Raw genomic sequence first — 21,274 nt, forward strand, 5'->3', positions numbered from 1 at the left:
GTGTGCAGGAGGCAGCTAATCAATGTTTCTCTCTCATCAATGTTTCTAACTATCTATCCCTCTCTGTAAAAAAAAATCAATAAAATATATATATATATTTTTAAAGAGTAAATAACATCTCGCCCTTGCTGGTTTGACTCAGAGGATAGAGGGTTGGCCTGCAGACTAAAGGGACTTGGGTTCGATTTCAGTGAAGAGCACACACACCTCAGTTGTAGGCTCAATCCCCAGCCCTGGTCAGGGCTAGTGTGGGAGGCAACCAATCAATGTGTCTCTCTCACATCAATGTTTCTCCTCTCTGTCTCCCTCCCTTCCACTCTCTCTAAAAATCGACGGAAAGATATCCTCAGATGAGCATTAACAAAAAACAAACACACACACACACACAAAGAGTAAATAAAATTTTCCTTGGCAAAGACCTTCTTATGATATTTTAAAATTCACATTAAGAGCATCTATTATAAAAGTTCCATAATAAGATGAGATACATAAATAAGAATGTGCTCATTCATAAATGAAAAGTCAATCTGATTACTCTAGGTAAAGATCATGCTTACTATTTAAAGTAGTTCCTTTATTCAAAGGATGAAATACTATTTCCCCTCTCAAAAAAAAAGAAAAAGAAAAATTAACATCTTAGTTCCTTGATTACAAAAGTGCACTTATAAAATAAAAACACTTTTATTAAAAATAAAAACACTTTTATATAAAATTAAAATACTTTTCCTTCTCAGATGTTCAAAAACATTCATGAAAACAAAAGCAAAACCAAGAAAAATCAACCCACAACTAGCTGAATTCTTTTCAATGTTTCATAAGCAGTAGTACCTGGGTTTAGTTCAGGCAGATCTCTAAATCCATCCCTTAGTAACTACCAACTAAGTAATTAAGCTCACAGAAATGAATTTTTTTTACAATCCTCTTTACATCAAGTGAAACACACTTATGCTTTTTAAAATATAAATTTTTTTTTATTAACTTTCGGAGAGAGGGATAGAGATAGAAAGGTAAAAACATCAATGAGAGAGGATCATCATCAACGAACTGCCTCCTGCATGCCTCTGACTGGGGATCAATCCTGCAACCCTGGCATGTACCCCGACTAGGAATCCAACTGTAACCTCTTGGTTCCTGGTTGATACTCAACCACTGAGCCACATGGACTGGCCATACATGTGCTTTAATGCACATCCAAATTAACTCAAGGATTCAAGATGATACGTGAGAATCAGAAATTAGAGATAAATGTGAACAGCCTACATTAACTATGTATTTTTTATGCTTTGACACCAGGGCCTTGATGGCCTTGGACAGAGTAACTCTTCCACAACTACTTATTTCCCAGAGATAGAAAAGATCACCCTTTATATGCAAACCAATCAACCCGGAGTCCACATATCCTTTGCCTCCTTTACTGGGCTCACACTCAGGGCCACTAATCCTGACCTCATCACCCTAAGGCCAAGAACCAGACAACTAGGGACAACTCACCTTCCTCACTCCACCCGACCAACCTTGGTACTTCCCAGTACGGCTACCCTCCCTGATGTGGCATGCCCTCTCCTTTTAGGAACTCTGAATAACAAATATTTTTTTTTAATGACAATTGTCTCCTGATCTGTTGTTGGCCTCACCATACCTGAATGATAATGAAACCTATAGTTTAAAATATGGCCTTGGATTACTGTTAATGTACAAACATTTAAAAATATATATATTATCAAACTACACAGAAAATTTTAAATAGTAATGTATAAGATCTCATTAATCTTACTTTCTTGAAGATTGAGTGGAGGATTAATGAGATTATCTAAAGTTCGAGGTCCATATTCGGATTGTGGTGCCGAAAATCCAGGGATTAAGCATGAAAACATCCAAAGCTGTTCTTTGCTACAGTTATTCTGAAGAGCTTGCAGCCATAACAAGAAAAGACGAACACCTTCCCGCCGGATCTAAAATAAAATTAAAAAAAACAAAACACAATATTTTACTTGTCATGGAAATACTTTCTGCTTTTTAAGGCCAAAATCCTCTAGAACAGGATTATAGAATGATACTTTCCAAAAGATAGGTAGGAAAAGTAGGAGGTAGAAGAAAGAAAGGAAGGGTAGATATAACACTCATGACATTTCTTAAACCCTCATTATCTGTAAATCTGAATTCACTAATTTTGGACAAATAAAGAATGAACTTAGCCTGTAACTACTTAAAGCCAACAGGCAATTTTTTTTTAATAAATCTTTATTGTTCATATTATTACAAAAGTTCATTTTTCCCCCTCCACCAGGTTCCCACCCCACCCTCTGCCCTTTCCCCACCCCCCCATTGTCCTCATCCATAGGTGCACAGTTTATGTTCAGTCTCTTCCTATACCCCCCTCTCCCCCTTTCCCCAAGAATCATCAGTCCGCTCCCCTTCTATCAGGTAATTTTTTTTATTCTATAATTTCCAATTGTAAAAATCAGAAAATTGTTTCCTTGTTTATTTCCCTCTCCTTCCCTCCTTTACATAACTACCAGTCTAATCCAAGAAGCAAAAAGAAAGAGGGCCAAAACAGTTTCTTGCTATAATGAGTTCAGTAAAAGGAGGACTGATTATGGGGATCTTGGTGAGTTAACTCAACGTTATTGTTCTTAAAAAGTTTTCACCATCTGAAATTATCTCATTTACTTATCATTTGCTGCTGAGCTGCAAAGCAGGAATTTTGGCCTATTACTATATTCTAAGTACCCAGAACAATGCCTGTACACAAAAGACAATAAATATTTCAATCAATGAATGAATTCTCACCCAGGAAAAGATTTTTTTATTTTTTTATTCAACCTCGGATAAGCAAAACACAAAGTTCTTCAATAACCTAACCTCACTGTTAGCTTTGGAAATTATCCTAACACAGCTCTGTTCACAAGCACTGTCATTTACTTAACTGTTTCCACCTCATGGTTTAGTCAGATAGCAAGATAAAGATATAGGAAGGCTTTTTCCTTTGTTCTGTTGCAATCACCTCTTGATGTCAAAAGTACCTACAATATGACTTTTATCTAACCTACAGCAAGATACTTTTGACTGGGTAGCTTCACTTACTAGAGTACAATGAGATAATAAAAAATAAAAAATGTATATACATTCCCTATTTTCCTCTACAACTAAGAATAGCGGTGATAAATGAAGAATAATTTGCTGAATGACTAACTTTTGTCTTCTGGAAACCACAGAATAAAGTATTTCTGGCAATGGCAAAAGTAAAATAGTTGTTTTTAACAATAATTTTTCAATAGCCTGGTCAAACTAGTATGTATTTTCATAATGAATATGTTGCTATATTTTAAGTGAATTCAGTTCAATTAAGTGAACTACAGGTAATTCAAAATTCTTTAAAAAAAAGTTGATACAGGAAAATTACTATATGCTCTACTTAGTTTTTAAAGTTATAGAAAAGAAATATAATAATATACCTTCAAGGAGTTTCCTGTGTGAAGTAGTTTCTTTAAAATCAATCCTGAAAAGAAAACATTATTTTAAATATTCACATCTTAATTTTTCTAAATGTCAGAGTTCTCGGTCAGACTTGAAAACACTTTAAAACAAGTCCATGGCAACCTCCAAATTATTCTTGGTGATCTTGCTATCCCTCTGGCCATAATCTTGGGGCCAGAAGGGTATATAGAAAGTCACCTTTTTAACACATGGCTTACTGAAATTAAACATGATATCACCTATTGAAATAAATTCTAAGCCCCCAAATAATATTTAATATAACAATCTATGTATATGTCTTATTTATACTGAGAATATAATTGAATATTTCTCTATGAATAATTCAAATAAAAAGCCACTATAGAAAATTTCCATTTAGCACATAAACATCTATAACTCTAATATTTTCTTTAAAATATTTCCATTGTATTAATTTTTTCAAAATATTCAAAACCATCAAGATATTCAAAACCACACCTTTTCTTTTAAATTACATGTTTCAAAAGTACAATAAAATACTAAAATAACATTTAACATGTATCCAGAGGTCCCCATTTTTCTGAACAAATCTCAACAGTCCCATATTTCTTACTTTCAAAAATTCACTTATTCACATTATTTATAATGCTCTGCCTAATATTATGATAGTACAAATATCACTGAAGCCTCCTATGAATCCATCCTGAGTCATTTTCCAGAAGAAACCATTACCCAGATTTTAGTATTATTTCCAAAAATATTTTATATTAACACTTATTGGTAAGTCCATAAAATATATAGTTTTATATGTTTCAAAACTTATACCAGTAACAACAATTTGTTCCACAGCTATCTAATCCTGCATTTTTTAATTTGTTCTATGAACATTTATGTATAAATTATCAAGCCTGTGACTTTATTTGGTTTAAGTTTCATTTGTCAAAAATAAGGTTTAATATTTCCACAAACTGTGTTGATTTATCTGCAATTCCCTTCTTTATGCTTGAACAAACTCAATTTCTTAAAGTAATACTATGTAAATACCAGTCATCAGCTCTATTAAAAATCTATTGGATTTCTGACTTGACAGTGTTGTTTTTACGGGATGGTAAAGCCTCTGCAGAAAGTTCCACCAGGAGGATGGTGACGTTTTTACTACCTTTTCACTCCCTTTTTGGGGCTACCTGGTCACCCTTTTGTAGGTCAGCCCCAGGAAGGCCAGAGGGGGGGAGGGAGGAGGGGCACAGGGTCATTCCAACCAGAAATTTCTAACTTTCTTATTTTAAATTATTAATCCTCTTCTGCTGTGGTTTTATGTTGTCCGTTTTTTAATTGTGTTTTTTTTTATTTTTACCTCTTGTGTATATGAAGCAAATTTATAGGAAAATATGTATGTACTTTATGGAATAAATTTTAAGAACTAAAATATATTTTATTTGAAAGTAACAAACCTTTAATCTTACGTAGCTAAATTACTGATTATATATTTGCTGAGCTGACTTAAGGGTTCAGAAAATTGTATCAATCGTTTTATTTTTTGACTCCAAAGCCTTTTTAATAAAGTATTTTTATGATGTGAACGAAAAAACAAACAAAACAAAAAAAACAAAAAACACAGTTTGGTATCAGTATTAGATCCTGAAACAGAAAAAGAACATAAGTGAAAAACTAATAAAATATGAGTAAGTTCAAAGTTTAACTGTAAAAACAAAACAAAAACCTACATACATAGTACATACAAAACAAGTCATTCTATCTAAGTTGCTCTTCACATCAAACATTACCTTCTGAAGTTTATATTGATATATGTACTCTAGTTATTTTAAATGCTGTATTATTCTATGCCATTGTGTGAATATACCATTCTTCTACTTAATGCTAAGACATCAGGCTCGTTTTCAAAATTTTGCTATTCCCAAGAATATTATTACAAATGTGCTTGTTCATGACTCACTTTATGCATGAGTTTTCCCAGGATATATAAACAGAAACAAAACTACTCACTTTCAACTCAACTAAATATTGAAAAACTCTCTCCAAAGTATTTGAGAAAAATAGCAATCCTATTAACAGTGTATAAGGATGCTGTGGTAACAATTCTTGACAACACAAGAAACTGACAAAAGCTCTATTATTGCCAGTCTGATGAGTGTTAAATATCTTAACAATGTTTTCATTTGATATCTCCTAGTGATATTCAGCATCTTTTCATTTAGCCATTCAAGTTTCTGCATATTTTTCAGTTCGGTTATTTTCTTTTGTTTCACATGAGAGCTCTTCATACATACTGACTACTAATTCTATGTCACTTCTAAGAATTGGAAATATATTCTCACAAACAACTCAACCATGTTTTTGACTGAGGGGATTGTATCTTCTGATGTACAAAAGTTTTACATTTCAATATAATCAATTCAACATGTTTTTCTTTTTACATGTACTTACTATATCTAATTAAATACTATCCTACCTTAAAGTTACAAAGATAAACCACACAGTTTCTTCAAAAAATTAAAAATGGAACTGTCATTTGAGCCAATGATCCCACTTCTAGAAATATATCCCAATAATCCCAAAACACCAGCCAGAAACAATGTATGCACCCCTATGTTCATAGCAGCATTGTTTACAATAGCTAAGATCTGGAAATAGCCCAAGTATCTGCCAGTAGATGAGTGGATAAAAAAAGCTTTAAAAAAGAAAGTTCTATTATCCTTTGAGATAGAAGGAAGGGACCTGAAGATTATGCTAAGTGAAATAAGCCAATTAGAGAAGGACAAATATCTCATATATACAACCTAATGAACAAAATAAACTGACAAATAAAATAGAACCAGTGGAGTGAAAACATGAAACTGACTAATAAACTAATTACAGAAACAAAGAGAAAATGGGAAGAAATTAAACAAAGAACTTATATGCATATACAGTATTCACTGCCCATGGACACAGACAATTTAGAGTGATGAAAGCCTTGGATGAGGTGGGGACCATGGGGAAGGGAGCAATGGGAGGAAAAGGGGAGATATCTCTAATACTCACAAGAATAAAGATTAAAGGAAAAAAAGTTTTGCAGTGTTGTTTTTCAAGTTTAGGTCCTGAAATTTTTTTCTGTGTAGAGCAATAAAACTTTCTTGCACAGATGGATAACCAATTGCAATAATGATTCTTTCAGGGTTTATAATGAAATGAAATGCTATCACAATCATATTTCAAGTTTCCGTTTATAAGCCAAGGTCTGTGATGGGTTTCATTGTCTTTTTCCATTAGTCTATTTGTCCAACCTTACATGAATGATAGTGTCTTAATTATTAGAACTATATAATAGGGAGAGAAACCAAAATGGCATAGGCAAACTCCTAAACTGCTGCCTCGCACAACAATTTCAAAACTAAACTAAAAGACAAAACAGACATCATCCAGAATCACCAAAAGGCTGGCTGAGTGGAAATTCTACAACTAAAAGGAAAGAGAAAAGCAAATTGAGACTCAGAGGAGCTACAGAAAGCAGAGGTAGCAAGATGTGCCCGCGGAGAGGGCGGGCAACTGAGTACCCAGCCGGTTTTCTCAATCGGGAGGGAGACAAAAGCTCCCGACTACTCTGAACTCGTTCAGAGCAAGACTCTGGGGTCCCCAGACTTATTCGGGGGAAAACTGGAATGTCAGGAAAGAGAAAAGCACACTGAGACTCAGAGGAACCGCAGGAGGCAAAGGTACCGAGGCGCATGCGCGTGGACAGAGAGGGCTAGCAATTGAGTATACGGCTGGCTTTCTCAATCTGGAAGGAGACAAAGCTCCTGACTGCTCTGAACTTCAGTTCCGAGTGAGACTCTGGGGAACCAGACTCATTTGGGGAGAAAATGAACTGTCTGGCAGCGGGTGGAACTCGAGGGCAGCTTCCTCTCAGAGGTACTTACAGCAATTACCATGGGACACTGAGACCACGTGCTTCGTAGGACAGGGCTGACAGGAAGCCATTGCTGTCTGCTCCGCCCTGAAACTCCGCTCCATCCAAGCTGAGCACAGAGGCTTTTGCAAGTCTTGTCTCATAAGAGTGTCTCCAGCACAGAAGTTCTCCCGGCATACACACAGCTGATCCTCACAGCCAGTTGGACTAGAGGTCAATTCCTCCCAGTAATACCAATAATAATCAAGGCTTAACTACAACAAGACTGTGCACACAGCCCACAAAGGGGTGCACCAGGAGTGTCCACCTCAGGTAACTGGGGAGGTTGAGCCACTGGGCCCTATAGGACACCTACCACACAAGACCACTCCATAAACTCAGGGAAATAGCCAAAATGCAGACACAAAGAAACAGGTCACAAATTAAAGAAATGGAGGAATGTAAACGACTAGATATAGAGTTCAAAACCACGGTTATAAGGTTTTTCAAGAATTTTCTAGAAAAGGCCAATAGTTTAGCGAGATCCTTGAGGATATGAAAAAGGAACAACTAGAAATTAAGCATACACTGACTGAAATAAAAAAAATAATATACAGAGATCCAACAGCAAACTAAGGGATTGCAATAATCAAGTCAAAAATTTGAAATACAAAGAAATAAAAAGCACCCAACCAGGAAAGAAAAAAGAATTCAAAAATATGAAGATAGTGTAAGGAGCCTCTGGGACAACTTCAAGCATACCAACATAAGAATTATGGGGGTGCCAGAAAAAGAGAAGATACTGAAAACCTATTTGAAGAAATAGTGACAGAAAACTTCCCTCACCTGGTGAAAGAAATAGACTTACGAGTCCAGGAAGTGCAGAGAACCCCAAAGGAAAGGAATCCAAAGAGGACCACACCAAGACACATCGTAATTAAAATATCAAGAGCAAAAGACAAAGAGAGAATCTTAAAAGCAGCAGGAGAGGGGGGTTGGGTGGGGGTCTGCATGTCTGCCTGGGGCCTTCCTGCGCCTGCCTCCGAGCTGCTGCATATTCCACTCGTGGCTGGCGGTTTCTCGGGTCCATGCCTCCCGCCGGCCCGTATCTGGGGTTCTGCTCAGGCAGCCACTGCCTGCGCCCCCCTTGCTGGGAGCCCTGTGGTCCCTTATGCTCTGGGTCACCTCTGAACTGCCATACACCTTAATAAACTCAGAAATGTAAAAAAAAAAAAAAAAAAAAAAAGCAGGAGAAAAACAATTAGTTACCTACAAGGGAGCACCCATCTGATTGTCTGCTGATTTCTCAACAGAAACTATGCAGGCCAGAAGGGAATGGCAAGAAATATACAAAGTGATGAATAACAAGAACCTACAACCAAGATTACGCTACCCAGCAAAGCTATCATTCAGAACTGAAGGTCAGATAAAGAGCTTCAAAGATAAGAAAAAGCTAAAAGAGTTCATCACTGCCAAACCAGAATTATATGAAATGCTGAAAGGTATTCTTTAAGAAGAGGAAAAAGAAGAAAAAGGTAAAGATAAAAATTATGAATAACAAATATATGTCTATCAACAAGTGAATAAAAAATCTGATGAACAGAATAAACTGGTGAATACAATAGAATCATGAGCATAGAAAAAGATGGACTGACAATCCTCAGGGGGAAAGGTGTGGGGGGTGCAGGAAGAGACTGGACAAAAATTGTACACCTATGGATGTGGACAGTGAGGGGGGTGGTAAGGGCAGAGGGTGGGGTGAGAACCAGGTGGAGGGGAGCTGGAGGGGGGGGAGGAGATAAACTATTGTAAAAATCTGAACAATAAGATTTTTTTTAAAAGGAATTATATATACATCTTATTATTGGGTATAGAAATATCCAACAACCCATCCTCCCCCTCCCAATTGCTATTCTTCCAAGTTACTTTGACTTTAATTTTCCACATAAATTTTAGGATAGACATCTCAGCCTACATTAAAAAATCTCTATAGGAATTCTGAATGAAAATTGTTATCTTGCCGAAGCCGGTTTGGCTCAGTGGTAGAGTATTGGTCTGCGGACTGAAGGGTCCCAGGTTCGATTCCGGTCAGGGGCATGTACGTTGGTTGCGGGCACATCCCCGGTGGGGGGTTTGCAGGAGGCGGCTGGTCGATGTTTCTCTCTCATTGACGTTTCTGGCTCTCTATCTCTCTCCCTTCCTCTCTGTAAAAAATCAATAAAATATATATATTTTTAAAAAAAAAGAAAAAAAAGAAAATTGTTATCTTTACACTATTCAGTCTATCATCTATGAGTACTGAAATTCCATTTATTCAAATCCTTTCTTATTCTTCAACTAGAGGCACTGTGCACTAAATTCATGCATGGGGGTGGGAAGGGGTGAGGGAGTTATCCCTCAGCCCAGCCTGCACCCTCTCACAATTTGGGAACCCTCAGAGGATGTCTAACTGCCAGACTAGGCCAGGTCCTGTAGTCAAACATCCCTCTAGCAATCCAGGACCGCTGGCTCCTAACCATTCACCTGCCTTCCTTCCTGCCTGATCACCCCTAACTGCCTCTGCCTCAGCCCCTGCTGCAGCGGCTTTGTCCAAAACGATACCGAGAAGGTCATTTGGCTGTCTGTTCTAATAAGCATATTGTGCTTTTATTATTATAGATATTCTATCATTGCCATAGACTAATGTAATGTTTTAAATGAATACAGAATACACATTCTCAAGCACAATGCAACATTCTCCAGGAGATGCTATATTCTGAGCCACAAAATATCTCAAAAACATTAAAAGCAGCAATATTATATAAAGTGTGTTTTCTAACTACAAAAGAATTTTTAGAAATCATACAAAAAATCTGGGGTAATATCAAATAAGAAAGCCACTCTTAAGTAAGCCATATAGGTCAAAGAAACCAAATGGAATATTAGAAAGTATTTTCAAATGAATGAAAATCAACTAGAGTTGCTGATTTATTCTCCTTTATATATAAGACAAAAAGGAAATAAGAGTTTTAGCATTCTTCAGAGTGACAAAGAAAAATAGCAACTAGATATAATCTCAAGTTACACATTTATTGAAATACTAGAGGCCAGGTGCATGAATTCATGCACCAGTGGGGTCCCTCAGCATGGCCTCAGGGGATTGGGCTAAAACCAGCAGTGCAACTCCGCCTGTAGCTCCTGCCTGCTGCTCTGACTCATCCCGGCCCTGCTGCGCCTGTCGCAGGCTCGAACCCCATCATTCTCAATTGGGAGAGGCTCATGCCACTGCAGTGGTGCTCACCAGGCCTGAGCCCTGCATCTGGTGCCCATTTGTCAGCTGAGCATCACTCCCATTGTGGGAGTGCACTGACCACCAGGGGGCAGCTTCTGCATTGAGTGTCTGCACCCTGGTGATCAGTGCACATCATAGCAACCAGCCGTTTGGTTGCTTACTCTTTTACATATATAGATTATTAATCACAACTAGATAGCCCACAGATCCTATGGAAATTCCTTAGGAGACACAGTAAACTTCTGAAGTTCAAATGTCTCAAAAAGTTGCTTCATAGATAACCTTCAAGGACATTTATATAAGATACAAAATAGGATTTCACTATTCTATTGAGCACCTTATTAGCAATTCATATGTCTTCTTAGGTATAATGCCCATTCAAATATTATGCCTATTTTTAAAATTTGACTAATCTTACTATTGAGTTGTAAGAGTTCTTTATATATTACTAGTGGCCCGATGCACAAATGATGATTTGTGCAATGGGCATTCGTTCCCCTAGCTGCCGGCACTGCCTTCGCTCTGGCCGGAGCAACCTTTCCGCTCCAGCCTTTCTTCCTTCCCACACTGCCCAGAGGCCCGGAGAGGCTGGGATGGAATGGAACTGCCACATCATCACCATAGCGATGACAAAAGCATCCCATCCCTGGCCTCTCTGCCCCTGCATATGCAAGTTAACCCTCCATCTTTGTTGGGTTAATTTGCATTCTCATTCCTGATTGGCTGGTGGGAATCACAAAGGTATGGTCAATTAGCATGTTACTCTTTTATTAGGTAGGTAGATGCATCATTTTTAGTCTAAAACTTTTATCTAAAAAGTTTATTCCAAAAGGCTCTATTTTAGAATTTTAGCCCCTGTATAAATACCCTTTCTATATATTCAGAGTTCTTTTTTCCTGGAATTGCTAATTGGGAAAGATTACAATGTCTCGGAGATTTCATTTGCTATATAACTGATTAAGAAATGTAGGGCCTAAATAAATATGACTTGTTTTTAAAGAGAAAGAAACACAAATTTTCCATGTGAACATAAGGGTTATAAATTCTACTTTAACAATATAATTCTGGTAACTGTCTATATATTCCCCAAGAAAAGGGTCATGAGAATCACTAGCAGTCAGTCCTGACATTTTTAAGACAGTGAACCAAAGCCAGTAATTGCCTATCTGCAAATTCCTCTAGAACAGTGGGTTCTCAACCTTTCTAATGCCGCAACCCTTTAATACAGTTCATCATGTTGTGGTGACCACCAATCATAAAATAATTTTCGTTGCTACTTCATAACTGTAATTCTGCTACTGCTAATGAATTGTAATGTAAATATCTGTGTTTTCGGTAGTTTAGTAGCTGGTAACAAAAAGTCTGTGACCTCCTATCTGCTTGGTTTCCACAGCAAGGTTCCCTTTACCCACCCCAATTTTATTTTCAGCGTTGTTACATAATCTGAAAAGTTCCCTCTTGACCTTTCAAGCAGAAAGCTTAACTCTAGTTCTCCCCCTTTTTGTGTGGGACAAACTAGCAGTTGACACTGCTTGCTTTCAAACCTGGAGCCATTACTTCTACTCTACTTGGCACTTTGCATTACCTTTCCATTCCTGACTCACAAAGATATTTATTTTGATGCTGAGCCTATAATTATTATCATCATCATTATTATTTGGTGTTATAATATCACCATCATTACTAATGTATTCAGAGTACAAGAACAGGTGAAACAACCCAACCAGCCTGGTTTAGTGGTTGAGTGTCAATCACAGTTTAATTTCTGGCCAGGACACATGCCGGGATTGTGGGCTCGATCCCCAGAGAGGGGCAAGCAGGAGGCAGCCAATCATAGATTCTCTCTTATCATCTGGTGCATGAGATTCATGCCCTGACAGGGCGGGGGTCTCCCATCCCGGCCTGCACCCTCTCGCAGTCTGGGACCCCGGGGGGATGTCCTCCTGTTGGCTTAGGCCTATCCCTCTCACAGTCCAGGGCTCTTACGTTTCGGAAACCCTCGCTCCTTTCCACCCTCCTAGAGGTAGGCAGGAGAGGCTCCCGCCATCACCACTGTGCTTGCCAGCCATGGGCCCAGCTCAGGGCTTCTGGCTGAGTGGCATTTCCCTGTGGGAGCGCACTGACCACCTGGGGCAGGTCCTGCATTTAGCATCTGTCCCCCGGTGGTCCAGGCATGTCATAGAGACCAGTCGTTCTGCCATTAGGTTGATTTGAATATTAGCCTTTTATTATACAAGATTTTTTTTTATAAATATATTTTACTGATTTTTCACAGAGAGGAAGAGAGAGGGATAGAGAGTTAGAAACATCGATGAGAGAGTCATCGATCAGCTGCCTCTTGCACACCCCCTACTGAGGATATGCCCGCAACTGAGGTACATGCCCTTGGCCGGAATCGAACCTGGGACCTTTCACTCCAAGGCCGACGCTCTATCCACTGAGCCAAACTGGTTTCGGCTACACAAGACTTTTTTTTTTTATCTCCCTCTCCCTTTCTCTCTGAAATCAATAAAAATATATTTATTTAAATAAAAAGGTGAAACAAAGAAATGTAATGCACCATTTTGACAGGAAGTCATTCATCTATGTTTTTTTTTCTTTTAGTCCTAACTAGAGGCCCGGTGCACGAAATCTGTGCATCAGGAGACGGGGGTGGTATCCCCTCAGCCCAGCCTGCACCCTCTTCAATCCAGGACCCCTCAGGGGGTTTAGACCGGCTGCCAGACATCCCTCTAATAATCATGGACCGCAGGCTCCTAATTGTTCACCTGCCTACCTGCCAGGTCTCCCCTAACTGCCCTCCCCCCCCTCACCTGGTGCCCTAACTACCTTCCTCTGCTGGCCTGGTCAACCCTAACTGGTCCCCCTACTGGCCTGGTCACCCCCAACCCCCATTCTGGCCTGGTCACCCCATGCAGCCTGCTTGTACAGTTGTTTGGTCATCCCTCAAGCCAGTCCTGGGTGGATGGGCAGCTGACATCTGAGGCTTGCCTATGCCTCGGGCCAGCTCTGGATGGCTGGGGGGCTGAAGAAACTCGCAGAATGGGAAACTCCAGAAGCGGGTGTGGGGAGCGGACAGACCCACCTAGGGGCAGGCCCTGCCATGTCGTATGCCTGCGGCCCCAGCTGGGCTGATGGGATTGGGCATGCCATCTTGTGGCTGTGGGCACTGCCATCTTTGAGGACGTGGCAGTCAATTAGCATATTGGCTCTGGGTGCCACCATATTTGTGAGGGTGTGGTGGTCAATTAGCATAATCCATTTTTATTAGATAGGATAACTCTAGTCCTGAATCATTTATTTTGTTTTTACTAAAACATAAACTATGAATTAATTTCAAGTAATGACCAATTGAAAAGCATTTTCTTATATTATCATTTATTTAAAATGTGAAATACCCATTTAAATTACTTACCAATACTATGAAATTGCCATCGCTGATGAATTCTCTCTGGAAGAAGTTGCAAAATTTTCTAAAAATCAACATAAATAAAACAACAACCAAGAAAAAAGAATGAAAAGCAAGGAATGAATCCACATTCTGTGCAACATGAAAAATTAAAGAGCTTACACTAAAGCTTTAAGAGTTTCTTAGGTAAAAGATAATATCACAAATACAAGTTAGTATTGAGCTAAGCTGATATAACTGGAATTATTTCCGAAATGACATATAGTCAATATTTGAAAACCCTGAAAACAACAAACTATGTTAACAAAGACATGAAATAGTAAATTGATTTTAACTTTTACAATGATATGGAAAGTAATCATATTTCTCCATAGTGATTAAATACTAACTGCAATATATTTCAAAATTTACTATTATTTACTATTTTTAGAATTTCTGCATTGTGAATATTACTGATAAATTTTTAAATTCTTTCAGATATTAAGATTTGTGACATTTTCTCTCCTCAAATAATTCTTTCTGCTTTTAATAAATCATGAGGAAATATTCTGTTTTCACAAAAATCCCATGAAATATTTATATTAAGTTAATATATGTGAAGGCACTTATATTTTATGATAACTATAGGCTGAAGAACAAAAATTTTAAATTCAAAAGACTTTAGTTTTTAATATAGATTTCTATAATTGAAAATAAACACTTTTTACATATAATACTTTCAAAATTTTGCCTTTAATTTCTTTTATGTGTTGCATATGTGTGAATTATTCTAAATCCACAGCTGCTGTATGCACTATGTTGCTGAACTAAGCTCTCAGTACTCTACTTACTGAATGACATTTGTGTGTGTTTGGTGTTACTGCAGCTCTTACTTATTTAGTTACTAGAGGCCCAGTGTACGAAATTCGTGCACGGGCAAGGGGGTGTCTCTCATCCCAGCCTGTACCCTCTCCATCTAGGATCCTTCTCATAATCCAGGACTGCCAGCTCCCAAATGCTCACCTGCCTGCCTTCCTGATTACACCTAACCACTTCTGGTGCCAGATTGATGACCTCCTAACATCTGTCCTGCCAGCCTAATTGATGTCTAAATGCCCCCTTCCAGCCTGTTTGCCACTAACTCCCCTCCTCTGCCGACCTGGTCCTCCCAACTGCCCTCCCCTGCTGGCCATCTTGTGGTGGCCATCTTGTGTCCACATGGGGGCAGGATCCTTGACCACATGGAGGCAGGCTTCTTGTGTGTTGGAGTGATGGTCAAGCTGCATATTACGCTTTTATTAGATAGGATAGAGGCCGGGTGCATGGGTGAGGGCCAGCTGCTTTGCCCTAAAGGATGTCCCAGATCAGCGTGGGGGTTCCCTTGGGGCATGGGGTGGCCTGGGCGAGGGGCCAGCCTTCCCCCTGGCGACCCAAGCAGAGGCCTGGTATCTGGGATATGTTTATCTTCTACAACTGAAACTTTGTAGACTGGAGCGAAGCCAAACCTTCTGTTCGCTCCATGGCAGCAGCTTTTTGTGTTGGGGTTTATTCAATTTCTATAATTGAAACTTTATAGCCTGGAGTGGAGACCTAAGCCAGACAGGGCAGGTGGAAAGCTTGCCTTCCTCCTTTGCAGGGGGAATCCCTAGCCTGCTCTCTCCAGCTCACTGGCTGCTGCCATTTTTCTTGGGATTTATCTTCTATAACTGAAACTTTCTATTCTTGAGTGAACGCCTGGGCCAGCAAGGGTATCTAGAAAGCTTGGCTTCCTCCATTGCCAGGGAAACCCAAGCCTCCCTCCTGCTCTCTGTGGTGGCAGTCATCTTGGTTGGGGTTAATTTGCATACTTGCTCTGACTGACGGGTGGGCATGGCTTGTGGTGTAGTGGAGTGATGGTTAATTTGCATATTACTATTTTATTAGGTAGGATCAGAAACATCATTAACTGAATGTTCATGAAGGCTAAATACTAAACTAGATACTTTATATAACTGCATCTTATTAATCTTCACAACCAACCTAAAAAGTTTTTTAATCTCATTTGACAAATTAGAACATGGGTTAAGTAATGTGCTTAAGTTAGAAAGTAAAAGAACCTGGCCTGTGTGGCTCAGTGGATTGAGTGTCATCCCATGCACCAAGAGGTTACTGGTTCAATTCCAGGTCAAGGCATATGCCTAGATTGCAGGCCCAATCCCCAGTGAGGGGCATGCAGAAGGCAGCTGATCAATGTTTCTATCTTCTCTCCCTCTCACTTCCTCTCTCCCTAAAATATCAATAAAAAACAAATTTTTAAAAAAAGAAAAGCAAAAGATAAGCCTATTTCTAAAATTTGTGCTTTTATACTATTCTGCTCAAAGGATAGTATACATGTTTTACTCTTCTCTCATATGATCTCACACAAGATGATGAAGAAATTACAAAGTTCTTCATAGTTCAATGAGATACATAAACTTCTTTACCTTTGCTCTCTTCATTTTTCTCTCATAGTGATACAATTACATAATTATAACTATTTTGAAAAACAATAAAATTATTTTCAAAAGAAGTTTGTGACTATTCAAAAGCACTCCTAAATTATGATTATAAAATTATAATTTAGACTTAACCCCTCATAATATGTAAATGAACATGTCTACATGTTTTTATATGGTTAATATAAAAATGAATGAAATTTTGTGTACTCTTAACTGAACAGTAAACATCTTACACCATGTTATTAATATTACATAATAAAGTTTTCTACTCCAAAAGGAAGAGATAACTTTATAATGTCTTCATTAAAAAAGTTATCATTAGTCTCTGACGGAATAATATTCATTGTTTCCATTATAAGTAGAAAACACAACACACAAATTAAATTTTTTTTTCAAAAGATGAAAACCCTGTATCTAACATTATTCTTTCTTAATAAAATTTAGTGATTCATTAAAAACAGAGATTACTATTCAATGAATAATCAGTATACACCATGCACAGGGTGTACCAAAAAATGTATACATAAACTTTAAATAATTATCAAGGCAGTGTTTATTAAAATACATTTCATTTTTAAAACTGAGCTATTAGCTGTTAAAGTGTGTATAAATGTTTGGGATACCCTGTATATTAAACGTAGAAAAATAAATATTACTTTTTAATAGAAGAAATACCCTGAAAAGCTTCTATTAACTTATTAATCATTTCAGTTTCCTGAATATAAAGCAAGCATGAATGTCTTAAGGAACACTTTCTAGGAATTATCGTCTTGCTTTCTCTGTGGGTACTTTTATTCTTTCCCAAAACATCTATGTCTTAATATTTGCCTTGTAAACAATTCATGCAAACACTTGAGGTAACTAAGAGGGAATTCTTCAGGGTTAATGACTAATGAAATTAAATGAAGGTTAAGAACCAACATCAGTTACTTCCCTCTGGAACCCTGGGGGGGGGAAGAAAAAAAAAAGTTTCTTTTTCTAGCTGTGACTAAATCAATATAAATCAACAGCTAAAAGAGATATCAGATTGCTCAAATTCTTCTAAGCTATTTCAAAATACAAAACAATAAATTATCTTTAATTCACTACACATAGAACAGCCCAATCTTTAGAAAGTGATTTCCAAATTCTTTACTATGTCTTTCAAATCACAAGGTCTAAACCTGACACTCTCGAGATCTCTGAATTCTGCATAAATATCAAAAAACTCCTATCACTGTTTGATTTCAAAGACAGAAGGAAGAGCATGATGTTATTTTTAAAGCAGGCACGCAGTGGGTGGGGGTGAGGGCATCCTAATTTTTATTAATGTGGTAAAAATAAAACACAAATTTTAGGAAAAGTATCAAATGTTATTTCCTTCTGTTTATTTAGCAATAAAGACTTGTCATACACCCTCCAAAGTAATATAGGACAATAGTTTATAAAATATTTAAAACTGTTATACAAATTTGCAATAAAAAGCAGTTAAAGTAGAAACTATAAATTCGTTAGATATATAAACAGTTCCATAAAGTTATCCTCTCAGGTAAGAATATTTTAGAATTTTAAAAAACCCTGGAAGGTATGGCTCAGTTGGTTGGGCTTCATCCCATCCCAACCAAAGATTGTTGGTTCAATTCTTGGTCAGGGCACATGCCAGGGTTATGGATTCAATCCCCCAATAGGGGGTGTACAGGAGGATGCTGATCAATGTTTCTCTTTCTCCCTCTCTCCCCATTCCTCTTTCTAGTATCAATAAAAATATTCCTTTTTAAAACTTACATTTGTATAAACCTCCCTCAAATTAAAATTTTCATTGTTTACAAACACATTATATATATATATGTAAATAAATTTCATGATGTCAAATGTGTAAAAACATAATTGTATCTATACTTAAAAATAATATATGTACCTCAAAAATAAGAATTAAGTCAGAAATGTAAATCAGTTTTTGAAAAGCACAGCAGATTCGGTATTTTACTTAATATATTTGTATTGAATTCAGTGAGGAAGGGAAAGGGAGAGATAAAAACATAAATGATGAGAGAGAATCACTGATTAGCTGTCTTCCACACATCCCACTCCAGGGATGGAGCCTGCAACCCAGGAATATTTCCTAACCAGGAGTTGAACTATGACCTCCTGGTTTATAGGTTGACATTCAACAACTGAGCAACACCAGCCAGGCCACAGTGTTTTTATAGTTTATAGTTCAATACATTCCGTTGTATGTTCCAGGTACCACTTTTGTAAAAAAAGAAAGATTAGCAGGTTCTTACCTCAAAAATAAAAAGTATAGCATCCAATTCCTCCCTTTGAGACTTGTGACCTAAAACATTTTTACAAAAAAATATTTTAAACATTATCACTTTATCCTCACTGTTAACCACTTAAAATAGTCTAAAATATCTTTTGCAGTAAATATTTTTCTGTGATTTTTAAAAAAATAAAATGGTTAAAGTATACTCTGTTCAATGTAAACACAGTATCACATCATCTCTGTCTACTCTTTTTCAACAACTAAATTTAGACTACACATATTTATGTCTAAAAATAAGTCATAATATATTGTGGAAAACTTTAAATGAACTCTGAAACTGAAAATATAAAAATGACTGCTCAAACCTGATACATGGTCTAGGGCAGACCAAAGAATGTGAGGAAACAAGCAAATCATTCCAGGAAAAAGGCAAATCTCCTAAGCCTTTTCAAAATAATAACAGTACTGTGAACCCATAGCCGTGCAAGGAGAATTAAAAGCTATCTGCCAAAAAAAGAAAAAAGAAACAGTGCTAATGTCCAAGAATCTATTTTAAAGTGAAAATATATGACAATTGGGGAGAAGAACCAAGATGGCGGCATAGGTAATCACCTATGCTTGCTGCCTCTCACAACCACATCAAAACCACAACTAAATGGCAGAACAACTACCACCCAGAACTGCAGGAAAGCTGGCTGGGTGGAAGTTCCACAACTAGAGAGGTGAAGAAAATAGGTTAAGACCATTAAGAGGTGCGCAGGAGCGGAAAGTGCTGGCACCTGGATGTGCTGCTCTTTTATCCAGGAAGGAGATCCAAGCTACCACTTGCTCTGAACACAAATTCTGCATGAGACTCTGGGCGACAGAGGCACATACGGGGAGAAAAGACTATCTGGCATCGGGATAGGAACGTGAGGGGGGCTTACTCTTAGAGGTGCTCGCAGCGATCACTGTTCCTACACCGGGGCGCGGGACACAGAGAACCTACGATTTCTCCAGTTCAGGGCTGACTGGTAGCCAATGCTGTTTGCTCTGCTCAGGTGATTCCCAGAGATCCAGCCCCACCAAAGCTGTGCACATCGGCTTTTGCATATGAATGGCTGGTCCATTCACCTAAAACCTGTCAAACTGCAGCAGGGCCTGGTCTGGGCACTTCCAAACCCCATTTAAAGAGGAGGAATCTGCAGGTGTCTCTGTTGCTCCTGCTGAGCGGCCCCAGACAGTGGCTGACCTTGTACCTCCTTGGAGATTCAAGAGCCAGAGTATGTCAGAGTGAGACCATACAGATTACAACTCTCCACATCCATAAGAGACACACTAAATGGGGCAACTCAGTGAGCACCAAAGACCCAAAAAAGAAAGTCCTTCCCCATAAGGGTGTCTCCTGTGCAACAGATCTTCCAGTGTAGACACAGCTGGTCATCACAGCCAACTGGCCTGGAGGTCAATTCCTCCCAGTGATACCAACAACAATCAGGGGTTAACTACAACAAGACTGTGCAAACAGCCCACAAAGGGGTGCAACAAGAGCATCCACCTCAGGTGTCTGAGGAGGCTGAACCACTTGGCCCTATAGGACACCTACCACAAAAGGCCACTCAACTCAAGGAGACTTAGCAGCTACCCAGTACACAGAAACAAACACAAGGGAAGCAACCAAAATGCAGAGACAAAGAAACAAGTCACAAATGAAAAAAAATGGATGAACGCAAAATACTAGATATAGAGTTCAAAACCATGATTGTAAGGTTACTCAAGAATCTTCTAGAAACCTCCCAGAAATTTAGTAAGACCCTCAAGGATATGTAAAAGGACCAATCAGAAATTAAGCATATACTGGCTGAAATAAATAATACGTATACAGAGATTTAACAACAGATCCCAAGAATCAAGACAAAGATTTGAAATACGAAGCAGCAAAAAACACCCAACCGGAAGAGCAAAAAGAAAAACAGCATCCAAAAATATAAAGATAGTAATAAGGAGCCTCTGGAACAAATTCAAGCATACCAACATGCAATTTATGGGGGTTCCAAGCGAAGGGAGAGAGCAAGATATTGAAAATTTATTTGAAGAAATAATGACTGAAAACTTCCCCCCACCTGATGAAAGAAATAGACTTACAAGTCCAGGAAGCGCACAGAACCCCAAATGAAAGGAATCAAAAAGAACCACACCAAGAGACATCATAATTAAAATGCCAACAGCGAAAGACAAAGAGAGAATCTTAAAAGCAGCAAAAGAAAAAGTTATCTACAAGGGAGTACCCATAGACTGTCAGCTGGTTTCTCAACAGAAACTAAGCAGGCCAGAAGAGAATGGCAAGAAATATTCAAAGTGATGAATAGCAAGAACCTACAACCAAGATTACTCTACCCAGTAAAGCTATCATGTAGAATTGAAGGTCAGATAAAGAGCTTCAAAGATAAGAAAAAGCTAAAGAAGTTCATCACTGCCAAACCAGTATTATATGAAATGCTAAAGGGTATTCTCTAAGAAGAGGAAGAAAAAGGTAAAGATAAAAATTATGAACAACAAATTAACAACAAAT

General features: G+C 38.1%; 1 protein-coding gene across 14 annotated transcripts in view; it reads right to left on the bottom strand.

Moving 5' to 3' along the window:
- RALGAPA1 (Ral GTPase activating protein catalytic subunit alpha 1) overlaps positions 1 to 21,274 on the bottom strand; it is a 224,591-nt gene that overhangs the window by 181,645 nt on the left and 21,672 nt on the right. For 13 of the 14 annotated variants that reach the window (XM_045585379.1, XM_036451922.2, XM_036452055.2 and 10 more), the window contains exons 3-6: positions 18,743 to 18,792; positions 14,029 to 14,086; positions 3,456 to 3,499; positions 1,775 to 1,952 (exon numbers count right to left, since the gene is read on the bottom strand). In XM_045585379.1, the coding sequence (XP_045441335.1) occupies positions 1,775 to 1,952; positions 3,456 to 3,499; positions 14,029 to 14,086; positions 18,743 to 18,792 (330 nt within the window). The remainder of the gene's footprint in view (positions 1 to 1,774; positions 1,953 to 3,455; positions 3,500 to 14,028; positions 14,087 to 18,742; positions 18,793 to 21,274) is intronic. The other variant, XM_036451965.2, reaches the window with a different exon arrangement.

The sequence above is a fragment of the Pipistrellus kuhlii genome, unplaced genomic scaffold (assembly GCF_014108245.1).
Source record: "Pipistrellus kuhlii isolate mPipKuh1 unplaced genomic scaffold, mPipKuh1.p scaffold_m20_p_1, whole genome shotgun sequence".
Lineage (NCBI taxonomy): Eukaryota > Metazoa > Chordata > Mammalia > Chiroptera > Vespertilionidae > Pipistrellus > Pipistrellus kuhlii.